Raw genomic sequence first — 24505 nt, 5'->3', positions numbered from 1 at the left:
TCGATCCCCCATCATCCTCAGGCCCTGCTCCTATCAGTGAGGGTGTGTCTGATGTATTTGGGTTCAGGAGTTCCTCAAAGTGCTCTTTCCAACGCCCTACGACTTCCTCACTTGAAGTCAGCAAAGTCCCATCCTTGCCGTACACAGCTTGGATGGTTCCCTGCTTCCCCCTCCTGAGGTGCCGTATGGTTTTCCAGAACAGCTTTGGTGCCGCCCGATAGTCCTTCTCCATGGATTCCCCGAACTGCTCCCACACCCTCTGCTTAGCCTCGTCCACAGCCACGGCCGCTGCCCTTCGGGCCCGTCGGTACCTTGCAACTGCCTCCGGAGTCCCCCGGGATAACATACCCCGGTAGGACTCCTTCTTCAGTCGGACGGCTTCCCTGACCACCACTGTCCACCAGGGTGTTCGAGGGTTACCACCGCCCCTTGAGGCACCTAAGACCTTCTGGCCACAGCTCGCAGCTGCAGCTTTAGCAATAGAGGCTTTGAACATTGCCCATTCCTGTTCAATGTCCCCAACCTCCACAGGGATGGCAGAGAAGTCCCGCCGGAGGTGGGAGTTGAAGTCCTTCCGGACAGAGGACTCCTCCAAACGTTCCCAGTTCACCCGCACTACACGCTTGGGTTTGCCAGGTCTGTCCAGAGGTTCCCCCGCCATCTAACCCAACTCACCACCAGATGGTGATCAGTTGACAGTTCAGCCCCTCTCTTCACCCGAGTGTCCAAAACATACGGCCTCAGATCAGCTGATACGATTACAAAATCGATCATTGATCTTTGGCCTAGGGTGCTCTGGTACCAGGTACACCTATGAGCATCCTTATGCTTGAACATGGTGTTTGTTATCGCAAGTCCGTGACTAGCACAGAAGTCCAATAACAATCCACCACTCAGGTTCAGATCAGGGAGACCGTTCCTCCCAATCACGCCAGTCCAAGTATCACTGTCATTGCCCACGTGCGCGTTGAAGTCCCCCAGCAAGACTATGGAATCCCCTGCCGGCGCCCCATACAGGACCCCATGCAAGGTATCCAAGAAGGCTGAATACTCTGAACTCCTGTTTGGTGCGTATGCACAAACAACAGTCAGAGTTTGCCCCCCTCCAACCCTAAGGCGAAGGGAGGCGACCCTCTTGTCCACTGGGGTGAACTCCAACGTACAGGCACTCAGCCGGGGACTCGTGAGTATCCCCACACCCGCCTGTGCCCTCACACCCTGAGCAACTCCAGAAGTGAACAAGGTCCATCCCTTGTCCAGGAGTGTGGTTTCAGAGCCCTTGCTATGCGTAGAGGTAAGCCCCACCAGATCCAAACGGTAGCGCTCCACCTCTCGCACCAGCTCAGGCTCCTTCCCCACCAGCGTAGAGACGTTCCACGTCCCGAAAGTCAGCCTCTGCTGCCCCGAATTGGTCCGTCCGGAGCCTCCACTTTCACTGCCATCCACTTGGCAGCGCACCCGACCCCACTGGTTCCGACCGCGGGTGGTGGGCCCACGTGGCAGAGAAGATGGTGTGACCACGTAGCTTCTTCGGGCTGTGCCCGGCCGGGCTCCGTGGCAAGCCCGGCCACCAGGCGCTCGCTGACGAGCCCTACCTCCGGGCCTAGCTCCGGAGGAGGGCCCCGGGCTTCCTCCGGGCCGGGTAACGCATCCTCTTTTAGTGTAGTTCATGGGGGGTATCGTAACCCTGATGGGGGGGGGCATTCGGGTGCTACACCTTGCCCAAGGGTGACCCGGAACTATGTAAGGCAGGGGCGTTCAACTCCCTGAGGCTTAATACAAGCCCACATACCTAATTAAAATCACTAAATTTAAACCTGCTCAGTGGCCTAGTGGTTAGAGTGTCCGCCCTGAGATCGGTTGGTCGTGAGTTCAAACCCCGGCCGAGTCATACCAAAGACTATAAAAATGGGACTCATTACCTCCCTGCTTGGCACTCAGCCTCAAGGGTTGGAATTGGGGGTTAAATCACCAAAAATTATTCCTGGGCGCGGCCACCGCTGCTGCTCACTGCTCCTCTCACCTCCCAGGGGGTGGAATAAGGGGATGGGTGAAATGCAGAGGACAAATTTCACCACACATAGTGTGTGTGACAATCAGTGGTACTTTAAATGACTGATTCTGTATGTAAATAAAATATGGTTGCTGTCCAATAAAATTAATGTATCTTTCCTTTTAAAAAAACTTTTTTTTCTAGTTTTTTGTCTTACAGATGGATACTTTTCAGTATTGTGTACAATTTACTCAAAAGTTTCATGAGGATGCTTTAAATTAGCGTTATAAATGTCCTTTTGTTTGAAGTCACTTGGGCTTAGCAGTCATTGATCTCATGTGATCACACTAAATACTTTGTAAGCCTGGCTGTAAAAGTGTCTTTCGAGGGCCAGAGTGTTGAATTCCTGATGCACGCTCTACAGTGTTTGCATCCTGTGATCCCACAGTTGTCCCAAAACCCTCAGACCCCCGCCTCCCCGCGGTCCTCCTCCTCCCACTCAGCTAAACGTGTACCGGATGTCCTCCATCAGCTGTCGGTTTGTCAGATCGGGAGGCTGGGATCGATGCCCTTTCGCATTTGGTGGACTGATTACAATCTACTAATCAATGGCAACCTCCCCGAACGCGCTCCCATTCTGTGAGGCTCGTCGTTTCTCCATTTGCTTGATAAGAAGCGTCTTTTAAGTGCACAATTCCCGTCCATATTACCTCCCGTTTAGGCAAGTCTGGTGGTCAATACTCACGTCCGCTTTTCTGTCCCAATCACCGTGGAGGAGTGAAGGCCATTGTGGTGGTCCGGGTCCTTTTCAGGTGTCGGACCGTTTGATGCGCGGTGTCCTACAGGCGACAAGATGGGTCGGCAACGAGCAATTCATTAGTTGTTTTTGAAGAAAACTGCTTCAAAACAGCTTTTAACTTTCGTAATGATCCGGATGCATGAGAAAGTACAAAACCCAAAACCAGTGAAGTTGGCACGTTGTGTAAATGGTAAATAAAAACAGAATACAATGATTTGCAAATCATTTTCAACTTATATTCAATTAAATAGACTGCAAAGACAAGATATTTAATGTTCGAACTGACATAATTTTTTTTGCAAATAATCATTAACTTATAATTTAATAGCAGCAACAAAAAGTTGGCACAGGGGCATTTTTACCACTGTGTTACATGGCCTTTCCTTTTAACAACACTCAGTAAATGTTTGGGAACTGAGGAGACCAAATTTTGAAGCTTTTCAGGTGAAATTATTTCCCATTCTTGCTTGATATACAGCTTAAGTTGTTCAACAGTCCAGGGGTCTCCGTTGTGCTATTTTAGGCTTCATAATGCGCCACACATTTTCAATGGGAGACAGGTCTGGACTACAGGCAGGCCAGTCTAGTACCCGCACTCTTTTACTATGATGCCACGCTGTGTTATCACGTGGCGTGGCACTGTCTTGGTGAAATAAGCAGGGGCGTCCATGATAATGTTGCTTGGATGGCAACATATGTTGCTCCAAAACCTGTATGTACCTTTCAGCATTAATGGTGCCAAATGACTAATACACCCCCATACCATCACAGATGCTTGCTTTTGAACTTTGTGCCTATAACAGTCCGGACAATTATTTTCCTCTTTGTTCCGGAGGACAGACACAACGTCCACAATTTCCAAAAACAATTCGAAATTTGGACTCGTCAGACCATTTTTTCCACTTTGCATCAGTCCATCTTAGATGAACTCGGGCCCAGCGAAGCCGGCGGCGTTTCTGGGTGTTGTTGATAAATGGCTTTCGCTTTGCATAGTAGAGTTTTAACTTGCACTTACAGATGTAGCGACAAACTGTAGTTACTGACAGTGGTTTTCTGAAGTGTTCCTGAGCCCATGTGGTGATATCCTTTACACACTGATGTCGCCTGAGGGATCAAAGGTCCGTAATATCATTGCTTACGTGCAGTGATTTCTCCAGATTCTCCGAACCTTTTGATGATATTACGGACCGTAGATGGTGAAATCCCTAAATTCCTTGTAATAGCTCGTTGAGAAATGTTCTTAAACTGTTGGACAATTTGCTCACGCATTTGTTGACAAAGTGGTGACCCTCGCCCCATCCTTGTTTGTGAATGACTGAGCATTTCTTGGAAGCTGCTTTTATACCCAATCATGGCACCCACCTGTTCACCTGTGGGATGTTCCAAATAAGTGTTTGATGAGCATTCCTCAACTTTCTCAGTCTTTTTTGCCACTTGTGCCAGCTTTTTTGAATAATTTTGCAGGCATCAAATTCCAAAAGAGGTAATATTTGCAAAAAATAACAAAGTTTACCAGTTCGAACATGAAATATCTTGTCTTTGCATTCTATTCAATTGAATATAAGTTGAAAAGGATTTGCAAATCATTGTATTCTGGGTTTTTTTATGATTTACACGAGCAAACTTCACTGGTTTTGGGTTTTGTATGTCACACAAACCAGCAGCAATAGTAAGCAGTAAGGAACAAAATACTGAGCCAGCATTAATACTGCTGATAGGTTCATGTCAACAACAGTAACTTTCACATCGGAAATGTTATACTCCACAATATCAGGAGGTTGCCTACAGCCACAGCTGTTAATGCCCATGTTGTTTTTCTCCCCAGGGTTCTCCACGCTCTCCCTGGCCGACCAGATGAGCCTCCTCCAGAGCGCCTGGATGGAGATCCTGGTGCTCAGCATCGTCTTCCGCTCGCTGCCCTGCGAGGACGAGATCGTCTACGCCGAGGACTACGTGGTGGACGAGGAGCAGGCGAGGAGCTCGGGCCTGCTGGACCTGCACATTGCCATCCTGCCGCTGGTGCGACGCTACAAGAAGCTGCGCGTCGACAAGGAGGAGTTTGTCACGCTCAAAGCCATCGCGCTCGCCAACTCAGGTGAGCTCAGCCAGTCGATAAAAACTACCCTGCTCTCCTATCACAGAGAGGATCTTTGACTAGTGTTCCTGAAGTAGGTCAGCAGAGCACTCCTTTCATTTAGAGCAGTGGTCCCCAACATTATTGTAGCTGGGGACCGGTCAACGCTTTATTTTTTTATTTATTTCTTGCGCGGCCCGGTACCAATCGGTGGTTGGGGACCACTGATTTAGAAGATCTTTAGCTAGCGTTTTTTTGCACTCATATGCATCTGAAAAGTATACCACTTTTTCCCCATTTTGTTATGTTACAGCCTTAATCCACAAAGGAATACATTCATTTTTGTCCTCAAAATTCTACACTCAATATCCCATAATGACAATGTGAGAAAAATATGTTTTTAATTTTTGCAAATGTTTTAAAAATATTTTTCAAAATGAGATCACATGAACATAAGTATTCACAGCCTTTGCTCAATAGGGTGGCGGTACAGCTCGGTTGGTAGAGTGGCTGTGCCAGCAACTTAAGGGTTGCAGGTTCGATCCCCGCTTCCGCCATCCTAGTCACTGTTGTTGTGTCCTTGGGCAAGACACTTTACCCACCTGTTCCCAGTGCCACCCACACTGGTTTAAATGTAACTTAGATATTGGGTTTCACTATGTAAAAGCACTTTGAGTCACTAGAGAAAAGCATTATATAAATATAATTCACTTCAATACTTTGTTGATGCACCCCCTGGGAGGTGAGGGAAGCAGTGAGCAGCAGCGGTGGCCGCGCCCAGGAATCATTTTTTGTGATTTAACCCCCAATTTCAACCCTTGATGTTGACTGCCAAGCAGGGAGGTAATGGGTCCCATTTTTATAGTCTTTGGTATGACTCGGCCGGGGTTTGAACTCACAACCTACTGATCTCAGGGCGGACACAATGTACATGTGATTTCTTATTTTGCAAACATTTCTAAAAAGTTAAATCAAAAACTTTCTTACATTGTCATTATGGGGTATTGCTTGTAGAATTTTGAGTACAAAGATAATTTATTCCATTTTAGAATAAGGCTGTAACATAACAAAACGTGGAAAAGTGAAGCGCTGTGAATACTTTCTGGATTCATTGTAGAGTATCTTTGAGTGCTCCTTTCACATAGAGGATCTTGTGTTTTACAGTAGATCGTAAGGTTTGGGTTACTATATTATTTATAGTAGGTCCATAAAAACAGTAAAACAGAGAACTTCTGTCATATAGAGGATCTTTGACTAGTGTTTATTAAGTAGGTCTGTCAAAACAACTGAGCACTCCTCTAATTTACAGGATCTTTGGTGTGTGTTTTTGTACTCAGTACATAAAAACAGTAAAGCAGGGCACTCCTGTCACATAGAAGATCTAATTGACTAGTATTTTGTTTTGTTTTGCATTATTCCATTAAACAGGTGAGCTCAACCTGTCTGTAAAAGAACAGCGCGCCCCTGGTTTATAGAGGATCTTTGACTTGCATTTGTGAAGTAGGTCTTCAAAACAGCAGAGCGCTCTTCTTATGTAGAGAATCTTTGGGAAGCGTATGTTTTTTTTCAGGAAGTACTTAAAAACAGCAAAGCAACTGGATCTTTGACTAGTGGTTTTGTACCAGGTCCATAAAAACAGGAAAGCAGAGTGCTCTGTTCAAATGGAAGATCTTTGACTAGTAATGTTTTTTTTTTGCAGTATCAATCAATCAATCAATCAAAGTTTATTTATATAGCCATAAATCACGAGTGTCTCAAAGGGCTGCACAAGCCACAACAAGGTAGTTAAAAAAATCAGCGCAATCCTGTTATATAAAGGATCTTTGAGTGGCGTTTTGCAGTATGAACAGCAGAGTGCTTCAGTCCCATAATGGATCTTTGACTCGTGTTACGATAGTTTGTCTTTGTCTTAATGCAAGGGTGTCAAACTCATTTTAGCTGAGGGGCTGCATGGAGGAAAATCTGTGCACACGCAGGCCGGACTATTAAAATCACGGCATTAAAACTAAAAAATAAAGAAAACTTCAGATCGTTTTCTTTGTCTTACTTTGGCCAAAAATAGAACAAACACATTCTGAAAATATTACAATAAAAATATAGAAAAAAAAATACCGGCAGCGGTAAAGTTTAGATCCATGAAGGAAAGAAGAAAGTGAATGAATGTTTATAACTGAATACATTTACACATGCATAAAAATGTGTTTTCTTTTGTATTATTTTTTGTTAATGAATTAAGTAACGTTTGTGACAACCTTTTTCCAAAACACAATATAGAATGTGAGATATAACAGGATAATACATACATTTATCATTTGTTTTCAAAACAGTTACAAAAATGTGGGACCCCAAAAATGTACTGTGGGACCCCATTTTTATGACTTGATGGGGTCCCTGGGACCCCGTTTTGAAAATTCCTAGCGCCAGCACTGATGGAGTATTGGTGCGTGCAAAACAGCAGCAGGCGACTGTGGCCTGCGGGCCGGTTCTAATACTAATCAAATATCATCCTGGGGGCCATAGATAATTCATTCCTTTTAGAATTATTTCTACCATGTTTCATTTTTCATACATTTTTGGAGCTATTTTTATATCTATCCTATGTAGTAACTCTTGATTTTCTACCTTTTTTTGGCAACTTTATTTTAATGCAATTTTCTTTTTTTTTCTTTTTTTTTGTCCTGTCCAGCTTCTCAATCATATAGCAGATGTAGATGCCCATATCGGCTGTTCAGATTTACTTTACAAAAGAGAAGTGTAGGATACTTCTCTTGTTGCCTTATTTGTATTTGACTTTATTAAATGTATTTATATTATCATTTGGTGCAGCCGGGCCGGAGCAGGAGGGGATAGAAAGAGAAAAAAAAGGAAGACAGAGGGGGGGATTGTGGGGACAAGAGGGGGATTAGACAGAGAGACAAAAACAACAACAGCAGACACAACAACAACAACAACAGAGCAACATCAGCAAATACGACATGTACAAATATGATTGTAAAAGTAATAGCAAATAAGAAGTTAGCGAAAATAAAAAATAATACAGAAATGACAATGAGCATTATTACACTAAAAATGGAGCAATACAAATACCAATAGAAATAGCGCTATTGGTAATGAACAATACCAATACTTTACCTTTATTATCAACAATACAATTGTTCAAATGCAACAATACATATACGTAATGATAACTTGAGATACGAAAGAATGCAGAAAAATGGAGGGGAAGAAAGAGAAGCAACCTACATTAACCTTGTAGATTGTTATAGAAAATAATAGGTTAAGCTTTGTCAGAGTGCCATGTGTTATACCCAGTTTACCCTAGGGCAACAACGTTAATATATGTTTGATGAAACGTGATTATGTGCATGAGTGTATGTGTGCATATGTACTTGTATATGTACAGAATGTGTATATGTGTGTTTGTACAGTGAATGTATATGTATAGTATATGTATGTGTGTGTTTGTAATTTTCATATGAGGCTTGTATTCTAGTAAATCTTGAGTGTAGAATTGTTTTGATAAACTTTTAAATTTTGTCAGTTTTCAATTTTGGTTTTTGTCACAGTTTTGTAGTTATGATTCCATATAATGTTTTTTGTGTTAAAAGATTTTCGTCGTTTGCATGTCCTCGTTAAAGAGATGCATGTTCATTTCCATTTTGAAAATTCCTAGCGCCAACACTGATGGCGGGGGGCCATAAATAATTAATTCGCCGGCCGGATTTGTCCCGCGTGCCTTGACTTATACACCACTGTCTTAATGTATGACTTCATGACTTCATTTTGGCAAAGGAACAATTTCCCTTGTGTATCATTAAAGTTTGTCTAAGTCTAAGTCTAAAGTAAAGTGACATAATAGTGACTTAAGAAGACCACATCCCAATCTTGATGAAAAATTCACCCATCCATCCATCAATTTTCTACCACTTGTCCCTTTCGGGGTCGCGGGGGGTGCTGGAGCCTATCCCAGCTGCATTCGGGCAGAAGGCGGGGTACACCCTGGACAAGTCGCCACCTCGTCGCAGGTCCAACACAGATAGACAGACAACATGACCTGCTCAGTGGTCATGTTGTCCGCCCTGAGATCGGTAGGTCGTGAGTTCAAACCCCGCCCGAGTCATACCAAAGACTATCAAAATGGGACCCATTACCCTCCCTGCTTGGCACTCAGCATCAAGGGTTGGAATTGGGGGTTAAATCACCAAAATGATTCCCGAGCACGGCCACCGCCGCTGCTCACTGCTCCCCTCACCTCCCAGGGGGTGGAACAAGGGGATGGGTCAAATGCAGAGAGTAATTTCAACACACCTCGTGTGTGTGACTATCAGTGGTACTTTAACTTTAAACAATTCTGTAATTACGGACTATCAAGCAGAACAGGTTATAAAATAATATACACTTTATTTCATCCATCCATCACTTTTCTACCGCTTGTCCTTTTCGGGGTCGCGGGGGAGTGCTGGAGCCTATCTCAGCTGCATTCGGGCGGAAGGCGGGGTACACCCTGGACAAGTTGCCACCTCATCGCAGGGCCAACACAGATAGACAGACAACATTCACAATCTGCCATAAAACATTCACTGACAAATATCACAGATTACATTACATTTTTGACAAACAGTGATCGTAATGTAAGATGATTTTTCATGGTTTTGGTTGCTAGACTGGGTGTGACGCGTAGCGCTACTATTATGAAGCCGGAAGTGTGTGATTGGTATGACGTGTCTTAACATGTTTTGACGAAAGCCTCTGATAAAAGTGACTCTAGACTTCCTGTCTACTGTCTTTTTTTTTCTGCTGAGCTTTTATTCCATCTTACTAAAGCAGTTAGTTTATGTTACCGATGCACTCAACTTTGAGGTAAACAAGGACGTGAAGCTCCTCCTTTCTACAAGTGGTAAAGTGATATTGGCTCATGGCGATTGAAGATAATGTCAGGAGAACGACTTGCCATGGCTGTGAATCTGACATTTCCATAATGTACCCTTTTATTTGTGCATTTCTGCTCGCTATTTTCAAGCTTGTGGCTCAACTGTAACTGAACGAAGTACATTAACCGACGCTACGGAATGGGCCGAGGGTCAGAAAGGAGTCAGGACCCACACATGTTGCACAGGTTAATAGTATTCATATTTCTGCATGACAATGTTTTAACTTTCTATATTTATTATTAAATGTAATAGAGTGTCCGCCCTGAGATCGGTAGGTCGTGAGTTCAAACCCCGGCCGAGTCATACCAAAGACTATAAAAATGGGACCCATTCCCTTTCAGCATCAAGGGTTGGAATTGGGGGTTAAATCACCAAAATGATTCCTGAGCGCGGCCACCGCTGCTGCTCACTGCTCCCCTCACCTCCCAGGGGTTGGAACAAGGGGATGGGTCAAATGCAGAAGGTAATTTCACCACACCTTAAAGTTAAAGTGCCAATGATTGTCACACACACACACACTAGGTGTGGCGAAATTATTCTCTGAATTTGACCCATCACCCTTGATCACCCCCTGGGAGGTGAGGGGAGCAGTGAGCAGCAGATTTAACCCCCCAATTCCAACCCTTGATGCGGAGTGCCAAGCAGGGAGGTAATGGGTCCCATTTTTATAGTCTTTGGTATGACTCGGCCGGGGTTTGAACTCACAACCTACCGATCTCAGGGCGGACACTCTAACCACTAAGCCACTGAGTAGGTATGTAGTGTGTGTGACTATCAGTGGTACTTTAACTTTAACTTTCACACTCACATTCACACACTAGGGCCAATTTAGTGTTGCCAATCAACCTATCCCCTTTGGAGGTGGGAGGAAGCCGGAGTACCCGGAGGGAACCCCCGCAGTCACGGGGAGAACATGCAAACTCCACACAGAAAGCCCCCGAGCCCGGGGATCGAACCCAGGACCTTGTTATTGCAAGGACTAACCCCTGCGCTGCCTCATTTTCCCTCAAATCACCTTTATTGTGCTTTGTGATAGCGATCTTTGGCAGCCTTAAAAATCTGAAAGTTCTAATTAAAGCAAACAAAGAAATAAAAACCCAAATTGTCTCTTGTATCTGGCGCGCCCATCGCTGCCACGCTGAAGGGTACCGAGATAAGACGGGACAAAAAAAGGTCGACGGCGGGGCCCCGTTTTAATTTAACACCCGCTGTGTGTGTGTGTGTGTAATGTGTCACATTGCGCTCTGCTTCTCTCCGTCTCCATAACAGTAGCTGCCATGATATATTTAGCATTTCATTAGGAAAACAGGGGCTGTCAATAAAATGTGTTAAGTGGAGTGGAATGAGCGTCAGGCAGCGACGGGCCTCGTTTGTTCCGATGTGAAGATGCTGGCGCTCCTGTATCGACAGTTTGCCCCCCCCTCGTCTCCCCTACACTAATCAATTGTGCCGCTATAGCTGCCTTTTCTCCTGCCCGACCGGGAGGGGGGGAAAAAACGCAGAGCTAAGGGGTTTAGTCGCCGTGTGATGACAAACTCTCTGCGGGCGAACGAGGAGGTAAAGGGAGATGCGTGAGAGAGGATGCTCGGGTTGAGGAGAGAGAGAGGGGCCGAGAGGGCAGCGTCGGCTCCTTTGAACGCTGCCGGCTTTGGGCCCTGTGGGTGTGACAGCTGTGGAAATTCATGGACATTGATTTTGTAATTAGCGGAGTATCGACGGGATCGACGGCGGCCTGCTGACGGATTACATGGAAATTGTTTCTTCAAAGTTCATTTTGCATTCCGCCCCAAGCCTCCCGCTCCGCACGCACACACACACACACACACACACATTCTTGTATTTGTTACCTTCTTGAGACCTACGAAAAATGCCTACCTCTTTAGGACCACCCTTTCTAGATATATAAAAATGTGTATTTACAACCTTAATAATATATACATACGAATTGTTGCAGTATTATAATAAAAGTCGTAAGTTGACTCAACGCGAGACCAAATTTTACGAGAAAAACTGAACATCTGTGCAATATTATGATAAAAGTTGGAATTTTACTCAATAACAGTCGCAATTTTACAAGAAAAGCTTAACGTTTTGGCATTTTTATGAAAAGAGTCGTAATTTTACTCGACAAAAGTCACAGTTTTATAGAAAGCTTAAAAACATTTTGGCACTATTATGATGATCATCAGAATTTTGCTTGGCAAAACTATGACACAAGTCACAATTTTACTCAAAAAATGTCACCGACAAAAAAAAATTGGCAATATTGTGATAAAAGTCAGAATTTTATTATGACAAATGTCACCATTTTGCATTAAAAAGTAATAATTTTACATACAAAATTAATAATTTTACGAGAAAATATTGCAATATTACAGAAGCAGATATATAATATAATATAACAAATTATTTTTCATAATATGAGAAATTATTCAAAATTTTATATGAAAAAAGTTGACACATTGTGAGAAAAAGACTGCTTTTAGTTCATTTTTTTATTTTATTTTTTGTCGGTAATTGGTTTTTAATCTTCATTATTTACCTCAAGTTATTACAGTATGTCTCCATATACATGTTTTTTAAATTTTTTTAATTAATTTTGAACAAGGGGGCGCATTTCAATTTCTTACACACACTTGTTATTACGTATGTTGGCCAAAGGGGGAGCACTTCAAATGTTTACACACACTTGTTATTTCATATGTTGACCAGAGGGGGAGCACTTTTAAAACCGACACAAAGTCAATTTGAAAAATCCCTCCTTTTGATAGAGTTCACCACCAAATGAGACATTCTCTATTAGATGCAATGGTTTTCAGTATTGGGACCATGATTTCGGTCCTAACTTGTTCACCGGTCCTCATATGGAAGGTACTTTTCCTTGTGATGTCTTAAGAAGGGTATAAATACAAGAACACACACACACACACACACACACATTCTTGTATTTGTTACCTTCTCGAGACCTCCGAAAAATGCCTACATCTCTAGGACCACCCTTTCTAGATATATAAAAATGTGTATTTACAACATTAATAATATATACACACAAATTTTTGCAGTATTATAATAAAAGTCGTAATTTTACTCAACGCAAGTCCAAATTATACAAGAAAAACTGAACATTTGTGCAATATTATGATAAAAGTTGGAATTTTACTCAATAACAGTCGCAATTTCATAAGAAAAGCTTAACGTTTTGGCAGTTTTATGAAAAGGGTCGTAATTTTACCCGACAAAAGTCGCAGTTTTATAAGAAAGCTTAAACATTTTGGCACTATTATGATGATCATCGGAATTTTGGCTTGGCAAAATTATGACACCAGTCACAATTTTACTCGGAAAATGTCACCGTTTTACAAGAACGACAAAAAAAAAATTAGCAATATTGTGATAAAAGTCAGAATTTTATATGACAAATGTCGCCATTTTGCATTAAAAAGTAAAAATTTTACGAGAATATATTGCAATATTACAGAAGCCGAAAGAATATGAGAAATGATTCCCAATTTTATGAGAAAAAAGTCTACACGTTGTGAGAAAAAGTTTTTTTAAACTAAAAGCAGTAACTAGCTGTGTTGGTAATTGGTTTTTAATCTTCATTATTTACTTCAAGTTAATACTGTATGTCTTCCCATACATATTTATTTTCTTTCTTTTATTAATTTTGGCCAAAGGGGGCGCATTTCCATTTCTTACACACACTTGTTATTTCATATGTTCACCAGAGGGGGAGCACTTTTAAAACCAACACACAGCCAATTTGAAAAATCCCTCCTTGGTACCACCCTCATTTTGATAGATTTCACCACCAAGTGAGACATTTTCTATTAGATGCAATGGTTTTCCGTATTGGGACCATGATTTCGGTCCTAACTTGTTCACCGGTCCTCATATGGAAGGTACTTTTCCTTGTTGATGTCTCAAGAAGAGTAGAAATACAAGAACACACACACACATGCACACGCACGCGCACACACACACACACACACACACACACACACACACACACACACACACACACTGCATAAAAGAGGGGATCAGATGAGTATTAACATGAAGCGCGCAGCAACACATGTGCGGTCCACATAGCCTAGTTAATTTCCCAAGATAGAAACGCAATTTACACAGAAGGCGACTGGTAAAAGAGACTTAATCAGTCAGTTAGGAACATAATTAGCCTTGTACGTTCCTTCCTTTTTCTTTTTTTCCTCATTTACATGTCCGCGCACCGGATTACTCCGCTTCGCCGTTTAGACGCCGTCAGTCCGCAGCCTTTTATCATTTTGAGCATATTCAGGATCCATTTTTAATCAGATTACCAAATTATGATTCATTTGTTGTCTTTGTAAAACTTTTAACTGTACAGGTGATGTTTTAACTCTCATAATAACATGCCGAATAGTTGTACAAGTGTAAAGTTAATGTACCACCGATAGTCACACACACACTAGGTGTGGTGAGATTATCCTCTGCATTTGACCCATCCCCTTGTTCCACCCCCTGGGAGGTGAGGGGAGCAGTGAGCAGCGGCGGTGGCTGCGCTCGGGAATAATTTTTCAATTCCAACCCTTGATGCTGAGTGCCAAGCAAAAGAAGTTAACCACGGTTACTACAATATAAAAACAATAATAATAATATATATCAGTGACACACCTTTTTTCAGTTCATTTCCATTTCAGTTTATTTGGAACATGCATACGATACAATGTAATGCATCACATATTTCCCGTTGTTTCATTACAGCACGTCCGAAAAGGAGTAGGAAGAAGCTGAGCTTATTTAATCCTACGCCTTTTCATACGTAGCAATTTTATCCCATTTCCTTGTTCTCTGTAACAGAACAGTGAATAAATAATACATAACCAAAAAATATACCATAGTAAGTAAACAAATATTAAATACATAAATAATCTTTTTCTCAAAAAAAAAAAGGGTACCAGATGTTCATCATAATTCTTGTTCTGTGTACTTTTTTGAACACTTGTAGTTTGAACAGTCTCTTAAATTGAATCATATTGGGGCTTTGTTTGATTTCTTTGCTTAATCCATTCCATAATTTAATTCCACATACGGATATGCTGAAGGTTGTAAGTGTTGTACGTACCTACACATGTTTTTAATTAGATTTTCCTTAGATTTTAACATTCTTACTTGTCACACAAGTGTGAAAAGAAATGAATGGCCGTTATTACAGTATAAAAAAACACCACTTTGAGGGGCGCAGGCAAGCGGTGAAGTACAGAATGGTTGATGCACCTCTCCATTACAAAAGGGTAGCAGTCATGGCAAATAGGAAACGTGTGACGATCCTCATCTCCCGCCTTGCCTCAAAGATACATTGGTCTTTTATGCAAATGAGTCGGTCATTCGGTACACACACCATTGCTCAGCACAGCATGGCCGAGTCAGCAATTTGCCCACAATAGCGACGCGTAAAAGATGGCGTGTGCGGCACACTCACTGACTGTATTGCTTGTATTCCGACACTTCTTCCCGGAAGTGAAAAGTTTCTCGTTGTTTCGTAAAATCCTGTACTCTTCCTCTCTTTTTTTAATTACCATATTTTCCGGACTATAAGGCGCACTTAAAGGCCTACTGAAACCCACTACTACCGACCACGCAGTCTGATAGTTTATATATCAATGATGAAATCTTAACATTGCAACACATGCCAATACGGCCGGGTTAACTTATAAAGTGCAATTTTAAATTTCTCGCTAAACTTCCGAAAACGTCTATGTATGATGACGTATGCGCGTGACGTCAATCGTTGAAACGGAAGTATTCGGACGCCATTGAATCCAATACACAAAAGCTCTGTTTTCATCTCAAAATTCCACAGTATTCTGGACTTCTGTGTTGGTGAATCTTTTGCAATTTGTTTAATGAACAATGAAGACTGCAAAGAAGAAAGTTGTAGGTGGGATCGGTGTATTAGCGGCTGGCTGCAGCAACACAAACAGGAGGACTTTGAGGTGGATAGCAGACGCGCTATCCGACGCTAGCCGCCGACCGCATCGGTGATCGGGTGAAGTCCTTCGTCGCACCGTCTATCGCTGGAACGCAGGTGAGCACGGGTGTTGATGAGCAGATGAGGGCTGGCTGGCGTAGGTGGATAGCTAATGTTTTTAGCATAGCTCTGTGAGGTCCCGTTGCTAAGTTAGCTTCAATGGCGTCGTTATCAACAGCATTGTTAAGCTTCGCCAGGCTGGAAAGCATTAACCGTGTATTTACAGGTCCATGGTTTAATAGTATTGTTGATTTTCTGTCCATCCTTCCAGTCAGGGGCTTATTTCTTTTGTTTCTATATGCAGTTAAGCACGATGCTATCACGTTAGCTTCGTAGCTAAAGTGTTTCGCCGATGTATTGTTGTGGAGATAAAAGTCACTGTGAATGTCCATTTCGCGTTCTCGACTTTCATTTTCGAGAGGATATAGTATCCGAGGTGGTTTAAAATACAAATCCGTGATCCACAATAGAAAAAGGAGAGAGTGTGGAATCCAATGAGCCAGCTTGTACCTAAGTTACGGTCAGAGCGAAAAAAAAGATGCGTCCTGCACTGCACTCTAGTCCTTCACTCTCAAGTTCCTCATCCACAAATCTTTCATCCTGGCTCAAATTAATGGGGTAATCGTCACTTTCTCGGTCCGAATCGCTCTCGCTGCATTGAAAACAATAGGAAAATGTGAGGAGCCTTTCAACCTTTGACGTCACGCTACTTCCGGTACAGGCAAGGCTTTCGACCAAAAGTTGCGAACTTTATCGTCGATGTTCTCTACTAAATCCTTTCAGCAAAAATATGGCAATATCGCGAAATGATCAAGTATGACACATAGAATGGATCTGCTATCCCCGTTTAAATAAAAACATTTAATTTCAGTCGGCCTTTAAAATCATTTTCTTTTCTCAAAACTCGACAGTGCGCCTTATAACCCGGTGCGCCTAATGTACGGAATAATTTTGGATGAGTTCACCCACCTCGAAGCTATTTTATTTGGTCCATAGTGTAATGATAAGTGTGACCAGTCAAACATAAGAGATAAGTGTAGCCTGCACTATGATGGCAATATGACTCAAGTAAACAACACCAAACATTTTATATGTTCCATTGAAAATATAGAACATTACACACGGCGCTCAAAAATCTATCAAAATGTTTTAGTACGACTTTGGTAAGCTATGAAGCCGCACCGCTTGATGGATTGTACTGTGCTTCAACATACGAGTAATATATATGTCAGTAAACTCGCCATGAAAGCGCTAAAACATGTAGTGAGTTTACATAATTCACCCAAGTAACTTTAGTTATTAGAGTTCCGGTCGCACGTTTTTTCACGGGACACAATTCCGGTGTGTTTGTTTACGGATGAAGAGATATTGATTTAAGTAAAGTCTGAATGTCATTAAAACGGTTAGCTCCATCTTTTGACACTTCTTTCACTACGTCCTTGCAAGCTACACCGCTACAACAAAGATGACGGGGAGAAGACGCTGTCGTTGTCTTTGCCATTGGCGTTGTGATGGCCCTGGGTAAGCCCAGGCGACCAAAAAGCTGGTCCAGTTGGGCAGTAATGGTGGGCATGTCTATGGATGTTTTCATTCCTCCAAGTCATTGTATTCTCAGGGCATTCAATGGGTCACAACTGGACTGATTGGTTTGTCCAGTTGCGATCGATTGAATGCCCTGAGAAAAAGTAATGGTGGGCATTGTGGTGTAGCTCAACTCAACCACTTCAGGCCACTTGGAGCGCAAGTTATGAACATCCAGCAAAAACCTGGCCTGTGCCGGTGCGCCATGAAGTTTGCCACAGAGGTCACCTGAATAGCCTACCATGGTGCTGCAGGCCATGAAGTGTGTGTGAGAGGCGTGTTCGGGTGGCATCCTGAGCAGATGCTCGAACCACCTCATCTGGCTCCTCTCGATGTGGAGGAGCAGCTGCTTTAGTTTGAGCTCCTCCCGGATGACAGAGCTTCTCACCCTATCTCTAAGGGAGAGCCCCACCACCCGGCGGAGGAAACTCATTTTGGCCGCTTGTACCCGTGATCTTGTTCTTTCGGTCATAACCCAAAGCTCATGACCATAGGTGAGGATGGGAACGTAGATCGACCGGTAAATTGAGAGCTTTGCCTTCCGGCTCAGCTCCTTCTTCGCCACAACGGATCGATACAGCGTCCGCATTATTGAAGACGCCGCACCGATCCGCCTGTCGATCTCACGATCCACTCTTCCCTCACTCGTGAACAAGACTCCGAGGTACTTGAACTCGTCCACTTGGGGCAGGGTCTCCTCCCCAACTTGGAGTTGGCACTCTACCCTTTTCCGGGCGAGAACCATGGACTCGGACTTGGAGGTGCTGATTCTCATCCCAGTCGCTTCACACTCAGCTCCAAACCGATCCAGTGAGAGCTGAAGATCCTGGCCAGATGAAGCCATGAGGACCACATCATCTGCAAAAAGCAGAGACCTAATACTGCAGCCACCAAACCGGATCCCCTCTAGGCCTTGACTGCGCCTAGAAATTCTGTCCATAAAAGTTATGAACAGAATCGGTGACAAAGGGCAGCCTTGGCGGAGTCCAACCCTCACTGGAAACGTGTCCGACTTACTGCCGGCAATGCGGACCAAGCTCTGACACTGATCATACAGGGAGCGGACCGCCACAATCAGACAGTCCGATACCCCATACTCTCTGAGCACTCTTCACAGGACTTCCCGAGGGACACGGTCGAATGCCTTCTCTAGGTCCACAAAGCACATGTAGACTGGTTGGGCAAACTCCCATATTCAGTACTATATTCTAAAAAGTACCGGTCAAATAAATTGTTTATTACAAGTATCATCCCAGCGGGACGAGGAATAGCTAAACATGCTTCACTACACACCGTAGCTCACCGGCGTCACAATGTAAACAAACACCTTTGGTGGATCTACACCGAACATCCACTGTAATGATACCAAGTTCAGAAGCGTATCTAGTCAATACTACTATGATTACATCAATATTTTCTGGCATCACAACATCTTCTTTCATTTTGTATTTTTTTTTATATTATATTTATAAAGTCAGGAAATATGTCCCTGGACACATGAGGACTTTGAATATGACCAATGTACATACTTGCCAACCTTGAGACCTCCAATATCGGGAGGTGGGGGGGGGGCTTGGTCGGGGGTGGGGAGCGCGGTTGGGGCGGGGGCATGGTTAGGGGCGTGGTTAAGAGGAGAGTATATTTACAGCTAGAATTCACCAACTCAAGTATTTCATATATATATATATATATATATATATATATATATATATATAAATATATATATAAATACTTGACTTTCAGTGAATTCTAGCTATATATATATATATATATATATATATATATATATATATATATATATATATATATATATATATATATATATATATATTTTTTTTTTTTTTTTATTATATATATATATATATATATATATATATTTTATTATATATATAAATAAAAGAAATACTTGAATTTTAGTGTTCATTTATTTACACATATACACACACACACACAACACTCATCTACTCATTGTTGTACTTGAAAGTACAATGCTTAGTTAAGGGTTGAATTGTCCATCCTCTTTCTATTCTCTGTCACTATTTTTCTAACCATGCTGAACACCCTCTCTGATGATGCATTGCTGTGTGACACGCACAAAAGTGCTTTCATCAAATGCACGAGAGTGTGGAATCTTCCATCTCTCCCTAGCATGGCCCAAAACCGGTCAATCCTTGCTTCCTGGGGAAGATCTTCCCTGGCAAGCAATTGGTTCTCCAGTACTTGTACCCGGAGGCTGGTCAGGTCCAATCGCAGCTGCGGCAGACTTTTTTTGGGGGGGGCGTGGCCTCCGGCTCCGGCTGAATACCGGGAGTTTGTCGGGAGAAAATCTCTGTCGGGAGGTTGTCGGGAGAGGCGCTGAATATCGGGATTCTCCCGCTAAAAACGGGAGGGTTGGCAAGTATGCCAATGTATGATCCTGTAACTACTTGGTATCGGATTGATACCCAAATTGGCGGTATCATCCAAAACGAATGTAAAGTATCCAAACAACAGAAGAATAAGTAATTATTACATTTTAACAGAAGTGTAGATAAAATATGTTTAAAGAGCAAGTAAGCAGATATTAACATTAAATGTACAAGTAAATTAATAATTCATTTTATACTGCTTGTCCTTAGTAATGTTGACAAAGTAATAGAATGGAAAATGACACAATATGTTACTGCATATGTCAGCAGACTAAATTAGGAGCCTTTGTTTGCTTACTTACTACTAAAAGACAAGTTGTCTAGTATGTTTACTATTTTATTTAAGGACAAACTTGCAATAAGAAACATATATTTAATGTACCCTAAGATTTTTTGTTCAAATAAAGCCAATAATGTATTTTTGGGGGGATCCCCTTTATTTAGAAAAGTATCAAAAAGTCCCAAAAAGTATCGAAATACATTTTGATACCGGTACCGGTACCAAAATATTGGTATCAGGACAACACTACTATGGGCTCACCTGGAGTGGGCAAAAACACCGGTGGCAGCGATAAAGCCAGTGATGCCATCCTCGTCTGCCAAATATTCTGTATGTGTGGCACCATTTCAGCACAGTGTTTTCTCGTTAACATCCTTTATTCAACTGCCACAATTACAACTGTCACACTTGACAGCCATACCTTAAAGCAGGGGTCGGCAACCCATCATATTGGACCAAAAATACAAAAAAACAAATCTATCTGGAGCCGCAAAAAGTTATAAAAGTCGTATGTAAGTGTTTTAATGAAGGCAACACATTAAGTAAGTGTCTCAGAGAGTTAGATAACTAATGGAACTGACTGGCTCAAAACTGCCAAAAGTATAGATGTGTGTGTCCAAGTTAAAGGAAAGGATAGGCTGTCTTCTTCTACTAGGTTTATTTCAATCTTTGCAAGCTGGGTAATGTCTGCTGTGGTCTGGAACAACATGGTAACGTTTGCTGTGGTCTGGAACAACATGGCACACAATCAGAAATGCAGCCAATATTACATACAGATAATGTGTCATGAGACATGCAAATATAAATTAAATACACAGAGGACATAAGTGAAGGAAATTAAATGAGCTCAAAATGTACCTATAAACAAGACATAATGATGCAATGTGTACACACAGCTAGTCCAAATAGCATGTTAGCATGGATTATTACCAGAGATGTCCGATAATATCGGCCTGCCGATATTATCGGCCGATAAATGCTTTAAAATATAATATCGGAAAATATCGGTAAAGTTTTTTTTATTATCGTTTTTTTTTTTTTTGTTTGGTTTTTGTTTTTTTTTGTTTTTATTAAATCAACATTAAAACACAAGATACACTTACAATTAGTGCACTAACCCAAAAAACGTCACTCCCCCATTGACACTCATTCACACAAAACGGTTGTTTCTTTCTGTTATTAATATTCTGGTTCCTACATTATATATCAATATATATCAATACAGTCTGCAAGGGATACAGTTGGTAAGCACACATGATTGTGCGTGCTTCTGGTCCACTAATAGTACTAACCTTTAACAGTTAATTTGACTCATTTTCATTAATTACTAGTTTCTATGTAACTGTTTTTATATTGTTTTACTTTCTTTTTTATTCAAGAATATGTTTTTAATTTATTTATCTTATTTTATTTTATTAATTTGTTAAAAAAAGGACCTTATCTTCACCATACCTGGTTGTCCAAATTAGACAAAATAATCTGTTAATTCCACGACTGTATATATCGGTATCGGTTGATATCGGTATCGGTAATTAAAGAGTTGGACAATATCGGAATATCGGATATCGGCAAAAAGCCATTATCGGACATCCCTAATTATTACCACTCCACGCAAGTCAATAACATCAACAAAGCTCATGTTCGCATTCACGCACAGCATAAAACATTTGGTGGACAAAATGAGACAAAGAAGGAGTGGCATAAAACATGTCTTCCTGTGACAGCGACGGAAAAAGTTGTACATGTAAACCAACTACGGTGAGTTCAAGGACCGCCAAAATTATTAAGACAAAACGGCGCTGTCATCAGTAAAGCATAAACATATTAAACAGTGGGCTTTCTAACAATTAGGAAAGTTTGTGTCATGTTTGTCCTCCTACAGAAACATTATTAAAACAACAAATATATTTTTCCCCCATCTTTTTCCATTTTTGAAAAAATTCCAGGGAGCCACTAGGGCGGTGCTAAAGAGCCACGGGTTGTTGACCCCCGCCTTAAAGGGACCGTAACCAGAACACACACGTTATGAATATCACAGCCTGTCCAGTTAAGAATTGTTTCATGACGGCCACAGTTTTACACCTGAGCTGATTATTTCACCTTCTCTTCAAAAAAGTAGATGAGGTGATAATATTCCGTTTATCCCTACGTACGTTGTTTACTGTTAAATTAGCAAAACTACATGATCTGCACTGTAGCTGTTAGATTCTACTTGCTGCATTTGCAAGATTGCAATTTTTGATGATTTGTTCCCCTCCTAATGACGCTCCTTGAACAAATGCCTTGGCGAGGCACGGCCCCTTGGGAGATGCACGAGGAGGAAGAATGGCTCGCATAAATAAATATACGTGCAAAAGATTCATTTCTATTGCTAATATGGACCACATTTACACACTACACCTCTTTTTGCTAATGAATTGAGAAGGCTGCATTACACTCTGTAGAATATCCTTCAGCCGAGTGATGGCAGCAATGGCCCTCATTTGCATAAGAAAGAGCCCTCGCCCCTCGCCCCCACACCCATTATGTACGGCACGGACGCTCAAATGAAAGCAGTCGAGACGTATTAGAAACAAGGAGTTTAGTGGTTGATATCCACACTTACACTTCTAACAACTCACCACTTACTGCGTGTCGCACACAACTATGGAGAGAAGAAGAATGTACGCAGAAATCAACATGAGGAAGCATGTTCAAACTTAAAATATCAAAGTTAACCTAGTTTAGAGCAATAATTTATACTTTATGGTGTGCTAAAAAGTAGGCTCTATGGTGTAGATTGCGCTTTTATATAGCCCAGAAAAAGTGGTACCGATTCTATTTGTGTGCTGCATGTTCCACTTCATTGCAAAATACCAAGCATGATGCAATGGATGTGCAGGAATAGGTTTCTCCATGGTGACAGCCAGGAGTACACGCAAAATCCTCATTTAAATACAGCGGCCTACACCACTTTTGCAATTGTTATCAATTGCGCGTTAATAGGACGCAGAATTGTATAGTTTGCTTAAGTCGGTGACGGGCCGTGCGTTTCCCACCTAGGCCTTCAATGATGTCTGACTTCAATGATTACCTCTCAAAATACCATAATTGATGTCACCACATGACCATTGCTGGAGAAATACTACAAACCCCGTTTCCATATGAGTTGGGAAATTGTGTTAGATGTAAATATAAACGGAATACAATGATTTGCAAATCCTTTTCGACCCATATTCAATTGAATGCACTACAAAGACAAGATATTTGATGTTCAAACTCATAAATATTTATTTTCCAAAACCTGTATGTACCTCTCAGCATTAATGGCGCCTTCACAGATGTGTAAGTTACCCATGTCTTGGGCACTAATACACCCCCATACCATCACAGATGCTGGCTTTTCAACTTTGCGCCTATAACAATCCGGATGGTTCTTTTCCTCTTTGGTCCGGAGGACACGACGTCCACAGTTTCCAAAAACAATTTGAAATGTGGACTCGTCAGACCACAGAACACTTTTCCACTTTGTATCAGTCCATCTTAGATGAGCTCAGGCCCAGCGAAGCCGACGGCGTTTCTGGGTGTTGTTGATAAACGGTTTTCGCCTTGCATAGGAGAGTTTTAACTTGCACTTACAGATGTAGCGACCAACTGTAGTTACTGACAGTGGGTTTCTGAAGTGTTCCTGAGCCCATGTGGTGATATCCTTTACACACTGATGTCGCTTGTTGATGCCGTACAGCCTGAGGGATTGAAGGTCACAGGCTTAGCTGCTTACGTGCAGTGATTTCTCCAGATTCTCTGAACCCTTTGATGATTTTACGGACCGTAGATGGTGAAATCCCTAAATTCCTTGCAATAGCTGGTTGAGAAAGGTTTTTCTTAAACTGTTCAACAATTTGTTGACAAAGTGGTGACCAACGCCCCATCCTTGTTTGTGAATGACTGAGCATTTCATGTAATTTACTTTTATACCCAATCATGGCACCCACCTGTTCCCAATTTGCCTGTTCACCTGTGGGATGTTCCAAATAAGTGTTTGATGAGCATTCCTCAACTTTATCAGTATTTATTGCCACCTTTCCCAACTTCTTTGTCACGTGTTGCTGGCATCAAATTCTAAAGTTAATGATTATTTGCACAAAAAAAAATGTTTATGAGTTTGAACATCAAATATGTTGTCTTTGTAGCATATTCAACTGAATATGGGTTGAAAATTATTTGCAAATCATTGTATTCCGTTTATATTTACATCTGACACAATTTCCCAACTCATATGGAAACAGGGTTTGTATACAGAAACACATTTATTGTTCATTGAATCACATCAACAGTGTACAAAACGGGTTATTTTCTGGCGCATTTAAAAATCAATAAACCCGCATCAGCAATTTAAACATATCGTATGTGGTACTGTCAAAATTAAAATTGCAAAAAAACATTT

General features: G+C 41.8%; 1 protein-coding gene across 3 annotated transcripts in view; it reads left to right on the top strand.

Annotated features, from left to right (window-relative positions):
• The window catches only part of esrrgb (estrogen-related receptor gamma b), a 115851-nt gene that overhangs the window by 90188 nt on the left and 1158 nt on the right, over positions 1-24505 (top strand). For all 3 annotated transcript variants that reach the window (XM_062044542.1, XM_062044541.1, XM_062044543.1), the window contains exon 8: positions 4618-4887. In XM_062044542.1, the coding sequence (XP_061900526.1) occupies positions 4618-4887 (270 nt within the window). The remainder of the gene's footprint in view (positions 1-4617; positions 4888-24505) is intronic.

This window comes from Entelurus aequoreus, linkage group LG04, assembly GCF_033978785.1.
Source record: "Entelurus aequoreus isolate RoL-2023_Sb linkage group LG04, RoL_Eaeq_v1.1, whole genome shotgun sequence".
NCBI classification, from domain to species: Eukaryota; Metazoa; Chordata; class Actinopteri; order Syngnathiformes; family Syngnathidae; genus Entelurus; species Entelurus aequoreus.
This window is presented reverse-complemented; position numbering and strand designations above follow the sequence as displayed.